This window comes from Zea mays, chromosome 5, assembly GCF_902167145.1.
Source record: "Zea mays cultivar B73 chromosome 5, Zm-B73-REFERENCE-NAM-5.0, whole genome shotgun sequence".
In the NCBI taxonomy this organism is placed as follows: domain Eukaryota; kingdom Viridiplantae; phylum Streptophyta; class Magnoliopsida; order Poales; family Poaceae; genus Zea; species Zea mays.
Window position 1 is genome coordinate 196,836,958 of NC_050100.1, and position 13,005 is coordinate 196,849,962.

General features: G+C 48.7%; 1 protein-coding gene and 1 long non-coding RNA gene across 2 annotated transcripts; both read left to right on the forward strand.

The window, feature by feature from the left end:
- Positions 1–254: 254 nt before the first annotated feature.
- LOC103627513 (G patch domain-containing protein 4) lies at positions 255–8,018 on the forward strand. Its single transcript, XM_020538235.2, has 7 exons — positions 255–265; positions 495–625; positions 1,097–1,263; positions 1,359–1,785; positions 1,868–1,968; positions 7,064–7,101; positions 7,838–8,018. Exons 1-7 carry the CDS (start codon positions 255–257, stop codon positions 7,968–7,970), a joined length of 1,008 nt encoding a protein of 335 aa, XP_020393824.1. The 3' UTR covers positions 7,971–8,018.
- A 347-nt stretch (positions 8,019–8,365) lies between these two features.
- LOC118472090 (uncharacterized) lies at positions 8,366–8,808 on the forward strand. Its single transcript, XR_004849655.1, has 2 exons — positions 8,366–8,483; positions 8,555–8,808. It is a non-coding gene; the product is annotated as an uncharacterized lncRNA (long non-coding RNA).
- Positions 8,809–13,005: the final 4,197 nt, after the last annotated feature.

Here is a 13,005-nt window from a genome sequence, read left to right on the forward strand (position 1 = left end):
AATACTCTTTACAAGCAAGAACTTAGTTTTCATACTCCGATAATTGTATATCTTGTTCTAACCACTAATCAAGGGATCTAGTTGGGGGATAAAATTTTAATTTTCAGGTTCCGCCTATCCACCCCCTCTAGGCGACTTTCAGAAGCCCCTTAAGGAAATAGCCAAATCTCGGAAGACTAACCAAAAGGTGGAAACTTCCACTGTAGATGTGGTTACACAAAATGGAAAGGGCAATAATATTCAGACAAGGCTCCATGGCGATCAGGTACAGGATCTTTGCAGATCCTAGATTCTGAAGGATTATTAGCAACTGATAATAGTAAAGGTTGCAATTTAGCTAACCTCGACAATCTCCTTGAGGAGTCAGTCCAAGAGGAAACAATAGCTAAGTTTCATTCTGATTTGCAACCAAATCTCGGGAAGGCTTCATCCCAGGTTGCTGCGATTAAAATTAATGTTGTTGCTGTTGCTCCAATAGTTGGAGTTTGTGACAGCAACAATGACATGTACAAAGAACCTAAAGATCAAGAAACCAAGTGGCATGCTGATGTTAATTTAGACAATCACAATGAACCAATTAATCCTCCTATTGATGGTACTCAATCAATGTTTGGCGAAGTCCCAGGTACAGGTTTTACAGGTGAAACTTCTTTCTTTCGATGTACTGTGTGTTCTTTACTTTGAACAATTGCAGTGCGGATGACCTCATTGTTGTTTACATTTGACTATTTGTGGGCTATTTTTTGTGGACAAACATTTCACTAGATTAAATGGTATTGAAATTACTTTTGTTAGATGTGTGATATTGTCACAATAATACTTGAGTATGAGCTTTGAGCTCTGTCATGCAGGCTTGTGTTTGTGCACAGATGATCAGGTCAATGATTTAATGCTATTTTAAAGCTGCAATTTGTGTATCTGAGCTGTTTTTAGACACAAGTGGTGTTTGCTGAAACAGTTTTTTGAGGTCTAAACTAACGGTTTGTAGTTTCCTTCACTTGCTACCGAAATATTTAACGAACCCTAAACCCTATTTTACTCACTGAAATTTCCATTTATTACAGTTGTATTTACTTTAAGTCTCAACATACTGTAGGAAGAGAAAAGGGAAAATCAAAATCTGTATCTTTTGCTCTATCGGATGCTTCTGGGATAGCTAGCCCTATAGATACCAATTCTGAGATGGGTAACATCGGCGATTCCTGTAGTGACAAATTGACTGATGAAAATTTAAGTAACTCATCTCGTCATATCGCTGAAAAGGTCAGTATAATTCTGCTTAGAAGATGTAATGATCTATATTTACATGGCTACTACAAGGTTTCTCCTTAATCTCTTTCTTTTCCCCTTTCTTTCAGCATTCTATTACCAAGGACCAATATTCAAATGAGCAGGACCATGAGCGGGAGCCACTAGATCATGCTGTTCAACAACAACCAAAGTCAGATGTTGGAGAAAGAGCATCATCTATGAAACGACGTTGCAAGAAAAAGGTGCAAAAAGTTGGGACACCTAATCACACTGTTGATGATTATTTTGGTGAAGACTGTGTTGAACCTTCATTAGCTGAAGAAGATAACGATACTGGTGATCATTACACTACTGGTAATAAGCATAAGGCTAGGAAAAAGTCAAGGGGTGGTGTAGAAGAGTCACAGCAACAGAAAGTTCAAAAAAATAAAAGCAAGGTGTCTTCACGGGGCCGCAAACGGACCTTGAAGGATGAATCGACAGAGAAGCCTGAGAAGAAGCTAACCCAAAGAATACGTCAGAGGATACCAAAAGGTTAGTGGCTCATAAAAAATCAATCTTCACTTTTGGATAATGTGAGTTTTCACTCTTGTATCTTGGGTATCTATTGTTTTAGAGGTTAAGGCTTTACTGGAAACACCTCGTGAGCAGATAAAACCCATGAAGCTTTGTGCATCACATCTCAGGTTGTTACAAGAAGCTAGAGAGCGTGTTGATGTGAGTTTTGTGGCAAATTTTATGTTACACTATCCCTTTTAATGGGCCAGGCCCAAGTACTCTAATCTATCAATACAACTCTAACCCTGGTTAGGGTTAGGTTTTGTCACAATCCAACATGGTACCAGAGCCATCCTAAACCCTAAACTCTCTCCCTCCCCCAGCCGGCCACCACCCAGCCCCTGGCCGCCGCCTCTGCTCCCTCCCCCGCCGGCCGCCGCTGTTCCCTCCCTCCCCAAGCCGGCCGCCGCTGCTCCCTCCCTCCCTCCCCTTCCCTCCGGCCGCTGCCCGCCCAGCCATCCCCTGGCCGCGCCGCCGCTGCCCTTTCCTTCGGCCGCCGCCCGCCCGCCTAGCCAGCCCCTGGCCGCCGCCACATCCTCTTTGCTCACCAGTCCGACCGCCAGCCAGCCCAGCTCGCCGCCGGTCGTCCTCTGCGCGCGGCCGTGTCCTGCCGTTGGCTCCCCGACGCCACCGGCACCCCTGCGATGGACCCCACCACCGCTGCCACCGCTACTGCAGCTGCCCTGCAGGCCGCCGCGGCAGCTGCCACCGAACCGTCCAGTGTTCTCGACACGACCACGTAGACCAGTGCCACCGCTGCGGCTCGCACCACCGCCGGCCCTCTCCCCTACGGGCTCGGCCTGCCGGGATACCCGATGTGCACCGGCGCGCTCACCACCACCGTGGAGTCCGGCCTGCTCTCACCGGCCCGCTTCTCCCGGCAGCCGCCCCCTGGCTTCCCCACAAATCGCCAGCCCATCGCTGATGTCACCTGGGCCCCCACGGTGCCTTCCACCGACTCCGCGTTGGTCTCCGTCCTCGCCACCATCCAGGCCGTTGTGGCCGCTTCTCAGGAGCGTCATCGCGTTGCGTCCCTCGCCTGGGAGGAGGAGCATGCTATGGGTCATGCCCTGACCACTCAGTTGGCCAACGTCCAGCGTCTCCTTCTTGGCCGTGACACACCACCACCCCCGGTCGTGCCGTCTCCGGTGCCACCTGAGTCTCCTCATGCCTCCGGTCTTGACGCCGACACCATCGCCGCCCTTCACGCCCAGGCCGCTGGGGTTCACAACATACGGTCCTTCGTGTCCGTTCTGTTGGACCCGGCGTCCTCCAACTACTCTCGCTGGCGCGGGCAGGTGCTCCTCATGCTACGACAGTTCGCCCTCGCCGACCACGTCCTCGACGACCTCGTCACCCAGCCGTTATCATCGTGGGCTCAGATGGACACCGTGGTCCTCTCGTGGCTTCACGGGACCATTACCGTCGAGCTCCAGGACATCATCCGTGACCAGGCGGACACTGCTCGTCAGGCGTGGCTCGCTCTCGAGGACCAGTTCCTCGGGAACCGGGATGCGCGGGCACTCCACCTCGACGCCTAGTTCCACATGTTCTCTCAGGGGGACCCTTCCGTGGACGAGTACTGCTGCCAGATGAAGGGCATGGCGGACTCTCTCCGCGACCTCGGCGAGCCTGTCACCGACAGGACCCTGGTGTTGAACCTTCTGCGCGGTCTCAGCCCTCGCTATGGCCACCTGAAGGCTCTCATCAAGAGGATCGTCCCCTTTCCCACTTCAGGCCGCGAGGAACAAGCTTCTCCTTGAGGAGCTCACCATGGCGTCTGAAGCTCCAGCCCCGGCGCTCTACAGCGCCCCCCCGGGGGGCCAGGCCACTCGCCTCCCGTCGACTGGGGCCTCTACCCGCACCACACATATCGTCCTCGCGGCCCCTCGTCAGACGGCCGCCGCCGACGGAGGTCGTCGCTCCCGCAAGGGCAGCCGTGGGGGTGGCGGCTCCTCTCGTGGTGGTCCCTCCGACCAGGGTGGCGGCCAGGCGTGGCCGTCTTTCTACAATCCCTAGACCGGGACCATCACCATGTGGCTGGGCTAGACCCCGAATGCCTCTCGCCCCTAGGCGTCGTCCCTCCTTACTGCGCCTCCCTATGGCGTGTCTCCGACGCCTTCATATGGCGTGCCCGCTGCACCTCCGGCTCCGCCCCATCTCCTGCCCTTGGGGAACCCCACCTCGACGTCTTGGTCCCTGCTGGCTGGAGGCTGGGACAATGCCTCCCTCGCCGCCACTTTAAGCACCATAGCGATGACCCCTCCTCCCTCCGACTGGGTGATCGCCTCTGGTGCCTCCTACCACACCACTCCCTCCGCAGGCACGCTCTCTCACTCCCATCCCCTTCGTTCCCCTCATCCCTCCTCGATCGTTATTGGGAACGGCTCCACTCTGCCAGTCACCTCAGTAGGTGTCTCGGTTCTCCCTAGGCCGTTCTACCTCAACGACGTTCTCGTAGCTCCTCACATTACTCATAATCTTCTCTTTGTTCGTCGGTTCACCACCGACAACTCTTGTTCCATCGAGTTTGACCCCTCTGGTTTTTTTGTGAAGGATATGGCCACCAGGACCCCTCTCGCCCGCTGTGACAGCTCGGGGCCGCTCTACACGTTTCAGCATTCTTCCACCGGCGCCTCTCCACCTCCTGTCCTGGTCTCCACCACCTCCACCATGTGGCATCGTCGTCTCGGCCATCCAGGACCCGACGTCATGACCAAGCTCACTAGCAGTTTACACCCTTCATGTAGTAGGGGACGTTTTGAGGGCCTCTGTCATGCTTATCAGTTAGGCCGCCATACTCGTCCCCCATTTAGTATTTCTAGTTCTCGCGCTGAGCAGGCTTTTGATTTGATCCATTATGATCTCTGGACCTCCCCTGTACTCAGCATTTTTGGATACAAATACTATTTGGTGATTTTGGATGATTATTCCCATTTTCTTTGGACTTTTCCTCTTCGGTTGAAGTCTGATACGCTCCCCACCCTCACCCAATTCTTAGCTTGGGTTTCCACCCAGTTTCGTCGCTCGGTCTGTACCTTATAGTGTGACAATGGCCGCGAGTTCAATAACCACGCCGCTCGTTCTTTTTTTCTCACTCATGGCGTCCAGTTGCGTCTCTCGTGCCCCTACACCTCCACACAAAACGACCGTGCCGAACGCATGATCCGCACCACCACTAATATGATCTGCTGCCTTCTTTTCCAGGCGTCCCTCCCTGCCACCTACTGGGCAGAGGCCCTGCATACCGCCACACATCTCCTCAACTGCCTTCCCTCGAAGGCGACGAGCCACCCTACCCCCCACTTCGCCATGCACGACACAACCCCTTCCTATGACCACCTCCGTGTGTTCGGCTGTGCCTGCTACCCTAACACTTCTGCTACCGCCCCTCACAAGCTTTATCCTCGCTCCACTCGCTGCCTCTTTCTCGGCTACTCCCCTGACCACAAGGGGTATCAGTGTCTGGACCTCACCTCCCACCACATCATCATCTCTCGTCATGTCGTCTTCGACGAAGATGTGTTTCCCCTTGCTGGCTCCACCTCACCCACCAATCTCGACTCCCTCCTCGAGTCCGATCCGGTTACCCCCCACCCCAGTGCCTCGTCTTGCGCTGTTGCCTGCACCTCGTGCGGCCACGACCCCACCGTTTGCGCTCGTTCACGCGCCTCCCGCGGCCCCGTCGTTCCTGCCTGCGCCTCGCACGGCCCTGTCGACCCCTCCCGCGCCTTGCGCGACTCCGTCGACCCTGCCTGCGCCACGCGCGGCCCCGTCGACTACTCCTGTGCCACGCGCGGCCCCGTTGACCTCGGCTCGCTTCGCCGACCCTACGCTCGTCTACCACCGTCGCGGCCACGCCACTGGGCGATCCATCAGCTCGACGTCAAGAATGCATTCCTCCACGACACTCTGATGGAGACTATCTACTGCTGCCAGCCCACCAGTTTCGTCGATGCCGATCGTCCGGATCTGGTCTGCCGGCTGAACCGGTCCCTGTATGGACTCAAGCAGGTGCCGTGGGCATGGTACAGCCGCTTCGCCTCCTACTTGGCCTCCATCGGCTTCGTCGAGGCCAAGTCGGACACGTCCCTGTTCATCTACCGGCGCGACAACGACCCCGTCTACCTCCTACTCTACGTTGACGACATTGTGCTCACGGCCTCAAACGCCGACCTTCTACAGCGCACGATCGTCGCCCTTCAGCGGGAGTTCGCGATGAAGGACCTGGGGCTCCTCCACCACTTCCTCGGCATCACCGCCGAGCGCCGGCCTCAGGGTCTCTTCCCCCACCAGCGCTAGTACGCCATCGACATCCTGAAGCGGGCTGACATGTCTGACTACAACCCCTGCTCCACGCCTGTCGACACTCTAGCTAAGCTCTCTGAGGACGACGGGCCTCCGGTCGCCGACGCGACATCCTACCGCAGCCTGACCGGCGCCCTCCAGTACCTCACCTTCTCCAGGCCAGACATCGCCTACGTCGTCCAGCAGGTGTGCCTGCATATGCACACTCGGCGGGAGCCCCACTTTACCGCTCACAAGCGGATACTGCGCTACCTCCGCGGCTCCCTCGACCACGGTCTCCTACTCCGACCATTCCCGATGTTGGAGCTTGTGGTATACACCGACGCTGACTGGGCTGGCTGTCCCGATACGCGCCGGTCCACCTCCGGTTACGCCGTGTTCCTGGGCGCCAACCTCGTTTCTTGGGCTGCCAAGCGACAGCCCGTCGTCTCCTGCTCCAGCGCTGAGGCCGAGTACCGTGTCGTGGCCAACGGCGTGGCAGAGGCCTCCTGGCTACGCCAGCTCCTCCACGAGCTCAACAGTCCCCTTCAGCGCGCCACCCTTGTTTACTGCGACAACGTCAGCGCGGTCTATCTCTCCACCAATGCCGTGCAACATCAGCGCACGAAGCACGTGGAGAACGACCTGCACTTCGTCCGCGAGCGTGTCGCTGCCGGTGACGTTCGGGTTCTTAGTGTCCCCACCATGCTCTAGTTCGCCGACATCTTCACAAATGGGCTACCGACGAGTGTATTTTTAGAATTTCGATTCAGTCTCAACATCTGTACAGGACAGAGTTGTGACTGCGGGGGTGTTAGACTATCCCTTTGTAATGGGCCAGGCCCAAGTACTCTAATCTATCAATACAACTCCAACCCTGGTTATGGTTAGGTTTTGTCACAATCCAACATTTTGTTGTTATATTTGCTTTTTTGGCTAATTCTAATGATTTTCTTGATGATTTCAGCCAAAAGGGATTCCATCCGGGCCATCCTCTAATACAAGGTATACTTCTTTTTTTCTTCTATTTCTCTATGCATGTTATTATCTAACCAAATTAGACTTGGGACGTTTGGTTGGGCATAAATGAACATATTGGACCAGTGTACCACTCCCTACTTTCCAATTTTCCATCCAAATATGTCATCTAGCAAAATATTTTTGATAGCGTGTTTAGATATCTAATTTTTTTTGTAAGGGTATATTTTGGTATTCCATACTCTCAATCGTTCTAAATTATGATATTCTGGCTTTTCTAGATTCATAGCTTTTGCTATGCATTTAGATATATAGAGTATAAGTTATTTCAAGATGACATTGATGTTGCTCTTGCTGGATCCAGAGTCATTTTTGGCATCCTTTAGATTTTTGGACTGCATCAAAGCCTATCATACTCTGCTAGTGCTATTGATTTCATTCTCGGCATTTCATTTCATATACACCTGTTGAATAGCCAAGACCCTTCCAAAATCAACTTTTGATTGGTTTTGCAGCTTAAAAGCCCCTTTGTGTTATGTATTCCATCCCTGACATTTTATTTTAACACCTGGAAATGCAGCCCAAAAGCCATGATTTTTTAAATGGCTGATTGGTTTGTCTGAATTTAAGTTGAAGATTCAAATATCTAAGACATCCTTGATCAAAATTTAAAATTTTAAAGGTTTAAACAATGGGTACTATGGTTTCATTTTTTTATTTGCATTTATTCGATTCTTTCATTAATATGTTATCTTATGCACAGAAACTTTCAACTAGATGATATGGATGATTTGGGCTACAGAGATGAGGAAGCTAGGTTCTTTGACAACGATATAACAGAGGAGCATGTACAAAATGCAACAAAATTGAACTACCATTCCTACATGGCTACATGAACAAACCAGCCCGGGGAAAATGGTCAAAATCAGATACCGAATTCTTTTATGAGGTTTATTTTTCTTTAGAAATTAAGCGCTTGGAATGCTATATATAATTTCATATGATCTTTGTTCTTCTGCTAAGATGTTATTGTATTAATTTTGGACCAGGGTCTTCGACAATTTGGTAGCGATTTTGCAATGATACAACAATTATTCCCTGATAAGACTCGCCATCAGGTGCGGCAGAAATTTAAATCTGAGGAGAGAAAAAATCCATTGCTAGTCCATGATGCTATAGTTCATCGCTCAGGAGGTGAGATGTCGCTTAATTAGTGGGTCAACCTGCATTTTTTTCTGATCTCTCATTTAGGTCAGTGCTTGTCATTTACCAGTTTCACTTATGTATGCAGATAGTTTGTATTTCAAAAAGGTAATTAAGCAGCTGAACATTGAAGATGTTGTGCTGCCAGATATTAAAAGTACACAAAACAAGATGGTGCATCAAGTGAAAGAGGCCCTGGAAATGAGGTATTTCTTGAAGACATACATTATGTTAATTTTATCTGATTAGATTTATAACATATTTTCTTCGTTTCTAGAATGTACTGGATGATTTAAACGAGGAGGAAAATAGTTCAAATTGGTTGAACGAAGAGCATGACGTACAGATGGCCGATGTGGAAGAAGAGCATGGCGAACAGATGGATGATGTGGAAGAAGAGCGTGATCTTGGAAATGATGGTGGTGATGATGATCTTGGGGATGTTTTTGATTGGTACTAGTTTATGTTAAACACGGATGCGAGCGTGAATATGAGTTGGTCTAGCTCTGCATAACAGGGGTAGTTTTTAGGAAAAAAATTCTTTGCATCCGGAATGCAAAGAATCCCTTTTATGACTGATTTGGTGACTAGGTATCACAGAGAGATTGGAGTGGATTGAGAGCCTCTAATCTCTCCGTGATCCTCTTACAGCCTCTAACATCCACCACCTCGTGGTCCATATAAGGGCTTATTCGGTTATTCTTGTCCCATGTGGATTTGATGAGATTGGAAAAAATATGAAGGATTTTAACTTGTTCGAGATTTAAATCTATCAAATCTCATCAAATCCATATGGATTGAGAGGAAAGCAAACAAGCCCTAAATAGAAGAAAAACAAATTACTATTGGATTAAGTTATAAATTTTGATCTGTTTTTGTGGACCTTCAAGTGGTGTATGTGAGTGGCTGTAAAAGAGTGTGTTTGCATCTGGGATATACAGATTTTTTACCCTAGTTTTTAGATGTTGCCACAGTTGTACGGTTAGAATTGTTCGGCTGGACTATCGCTTGGACGATCAAGATACTAGGTTTCCTCCAAAAACACTGCAATACTCGAAGAGCGATGAGTCACTAGACAACATATCCAATTAGCATGATTACAGTAGGCCACTAGATCAAAGTACCTTTAATATAGCGAAGAATGTTTCATCAGATCTAGATGAGGTTCACGAGAGCCAGATAAGGTTCATGAGAATCATGTATGAAGAGATATATTTCATGAATCACGTAGGTAATGTCTGAATGAGTGAAGGTAAGATACTGAAGCTACTAAGTAGATACCATCAAGTGGATAACCATCATAAGACAATTTAATGAGGATGAACTCTTTTTCTCCTAAATTATACAATCAACCATATAATTCCAAAAATCTAAACAAAGCAAGTAATTATTTCAACAATGCTATATAAGAGAATGAACATATGCTAAGCTTTTCTCACACTTAGATACTTAGATGAGTAAAATCTTCAATATATTATAGAAAAGATTGGACAGTAGACAGTACCTTCTCTCTTTAAAGTTTATGGCGCTATGAACAACACTCCTCTCTATTTTTAGCACTAGGTGAAGTAGGAATAGGGCTGGAACAATATCTATTGACGACACCAACGTGTACTAATGCATTCTACGAGGACATGACCGGTAAAACAGATATTGACACTTAAATTATTATTGGTTAAAGAGCTGATACAGATTTTTTTTATATGACTCTTCAGTGGCGTGCATGCTAGCTTGGACGGCTGCCATAGGAAGCCTCAGACTCATTGACAGGATCTAGTGGTGGAGCGGTAGGGGCTTCAATGCCCTATCGTTCATAAAGTCCATAGAGTTCCTCTACACCTCTCCTAAATTTAATATATATATATATATATAGTATAATTTTATTATATATTTTATGATTTTGTCATTCATCGATGTTTTAATATAATACTACTGTAATGTTTTAATATAATCCTACTCTAAACTATTATTTATGTTTGTTATAAGTGATTTAGTAAGATTATATTGTTGTAGATTTAACTCCGTTTACGCGAATGACCTTGGTATGCTGAAGGGTTCCTGCGATAGAGCGAGCATCACCACTGTGCACTCACCCTCTATAGCATAGAATGTGGCTGAAAAGGCCACAAATAGTGCTAGGAATTGGGCCGGGCTGACATGGTCCGGACCTATCGTGCTTCGGGACAAACAGGCTCGGGCCGAGAAGGCCCAAAAAACTTTCGGGTTGTGCCATGACAACCTAAAGAGTACAAATAGTGGCCCAACTTGGTCCTAAAGCACGTCGAGCCTTCTTCTTCGGGTCGGGTTGGCTCAAGCCTGGCTCATATGTGTGGGTCGTGCTAGAGCCCAACAGTCCGAAATTTGAGGCTCGACCAAGGCCTATCTTCGAGCCGTGCTAGCCCGATCTATACCACATTGTGTCGGGCCATGCATTGAGCTCTTATTTCTGGACCGTGCTCATGCTGGCTCAAAAAGCCTAGCCCATGTTACTAGCACTAGCTACGGGCACGAGGCATGAGCAACATGTCGCACGTGGTCCACATCCAGCATGCTCGCCCTGTGCCGCATCGCCCTCGGTTGGTCGCATCCTTGTGCCCTCATCGCCTTGCCCGTGCGAGCGGGTTCACCCTTCGCTCGTGCGGAGAACGACAGAGCGACGCACGAAAGGGAAGGATGACAATGTTGTGCTACAGGCGAGGTGTGCTATAGGCAATTAATTAAGATATCAAACGAATAGTAGAAAAACATTTCGCGAGGTGAGCATGCTCTAGCGCGGCAATGGGATGGAGAAGAGGATTCTCGATTCATGAAGTGTCTGTCTAACGTCAAGACAGACGAGCTAGGTGGTGGGGATCAACCAGGGGCCGATCTCCACCCAAGGCTGCCTTGAAAGTTCCCTATGCCCGGGAATAGGATCTAGATGTCGCCTAGAGGGGGGGTGAATAGGCGGATAATAATTATCACTTTAAAACTGGAAATTCTTACTCTACTCGAAGGTTGGATCGCAGTGGAATGAAAGACCCTTCGAGTAGGTTGTAGCGGAATAGAAGTTCCTGTCTTAAAATACCCTGCACTTCGAAGACAGCTTGAACCACATATAAATATTGAAGTGCAAGTATAAACAACAAATAAGACAGAGAAACAGCACACATCACAGAGCAGAGCACACAAACACAGGGATTTATCCCGAGGTTCGGCCAAGCCTGAAATGCTTGCCTAGTCCTCGTTGGAGTTAGCCACACCTTGGCTTGGAGTCTATTTCAACTCCTTCCTTCGTTTGCTCAGATCTGTCAGTGCGACAGATAGAGCCTTCCACTATGTTGATATCAGTTACAACGATGTCGTGGCTGCTTACAATCTTCTCGACAGCACTCCGAAAGAGTAACAATGCGCTCAAGATTTAGCTCTAGATCTCAGCAGCACTTCCCCTCTCTCTAAAGGCTTATAACTTCGCCTCTACACAAACTAGAGAGATACACAAGAGAGGGAGATAAAGAATTGATCCAAATGATGTATGGACTTGTTGGCTGCACTTGTGTACTTGTTTGAGGCGCCTAGGGGTCCCTTTTATAGCCCCAAAGGGCCTAGGAGCCGTTGGAGCTTCATTTGGAAGCTCCCAGCCTTCCCTGGTTGCGGGTGCACCGGACTGTCCGGTGGCGCACCGGATAGTGAACAGTAACGGACCTGATTGACAGTTTCCTTCTCTGGAACAGCTACCCGTTGGTGCACCGGACAGGTTACTATTCACCGTCCTATGCACCGGACAGGTCACTATTCACTGTCCTGTGCACTGGACACAACACTATTCACTGTCATGTGCATCGGACAAGTCACTATTCACTGTCCTATGCACCGGACAGAGTTACTATTCACTGTTCTGTGCACCGGACAGAGTCACTATTCACTGTCCTGTGCACCAGCCAACAACACACAAAGTAATTTTTCCTTCATTCTTTCTCCGTTTGACTTCAAGTTTTGGGAGGATTTTCCTGAGACTTAAACAAACACATTTAGAGTATAATCCAATTGATTTAGTCCTAGAAACTTACATCTTTCTTGTTCTTCTCCTAGCTTTTCTGTTTCTCCTCCAGAAGAGCTCAAAATGATACTTTCTCTACAGAAAGAGTTAGAGAGCAAACCAAAGCACCAAACTTGTAGTAAGAGGTGTATGCAACATGGTTGAACACTCAAACCTTACATACTTAGCCTTTTTCATTGTTTTACCCAATTTGGCATGTTTGAGGTCGATGTTGGACTCTAAACCATTAAGTCAACTTGGCTTGATCTAGATTGGCATATCTGAGCTCCAACTCCCTTGTTCACTTCTCGAGCTTGATCTTGAGCCTTATGACTTACACCACATAACTGTAGATGTTGCCTCATTGGTTGTAAGTCATGTCCTTATGTAGTGATCCTTGATGCACCATAACTCTTCTTAACTCGATCAACCTTGACTTTGCAAGTCTTCTTCTTTACCCCTGGCTTTGGGTTCCTGGTCTCCTTAACCTTCTCCCATGCACTCGGTACCTCAAAGCTCTTCTTGCCTCCATTCTTGGCTTGATCGGTTGTCTCTGAGTTACGCACACCGAGTCTCACTTAAGTAGTGTTCATTATCTATTGATAATCTAGTCTTTGGACCATCACACTTGTTCACTTGTGTTGAACCCTGTTAGCTTTGCATTAAGCACCTGTTCAACACTTAGCACACTTGTTAGTCCTTTAATTGGG

Excerpts from the sequence above, each read along its gene's own strand:
- LOC103627513 (XM_020538235.2), top strand. Across the intron at positions 1,786-1,867 it reads ACGTCAGAGGATACCAAAAG|AGGTTAAGGCTTTACTGGAA; the intron begins GTTAGTGGCTCA and ends CTATTGTTTTAG. Across the intron at positions 7,102-7,837 it reads GGGCCATCCTCTAATACAAG|AAACTTTCAACTAGATGATA; the intron begins GTATACTTCTTT and ends TCTTATGCACAG.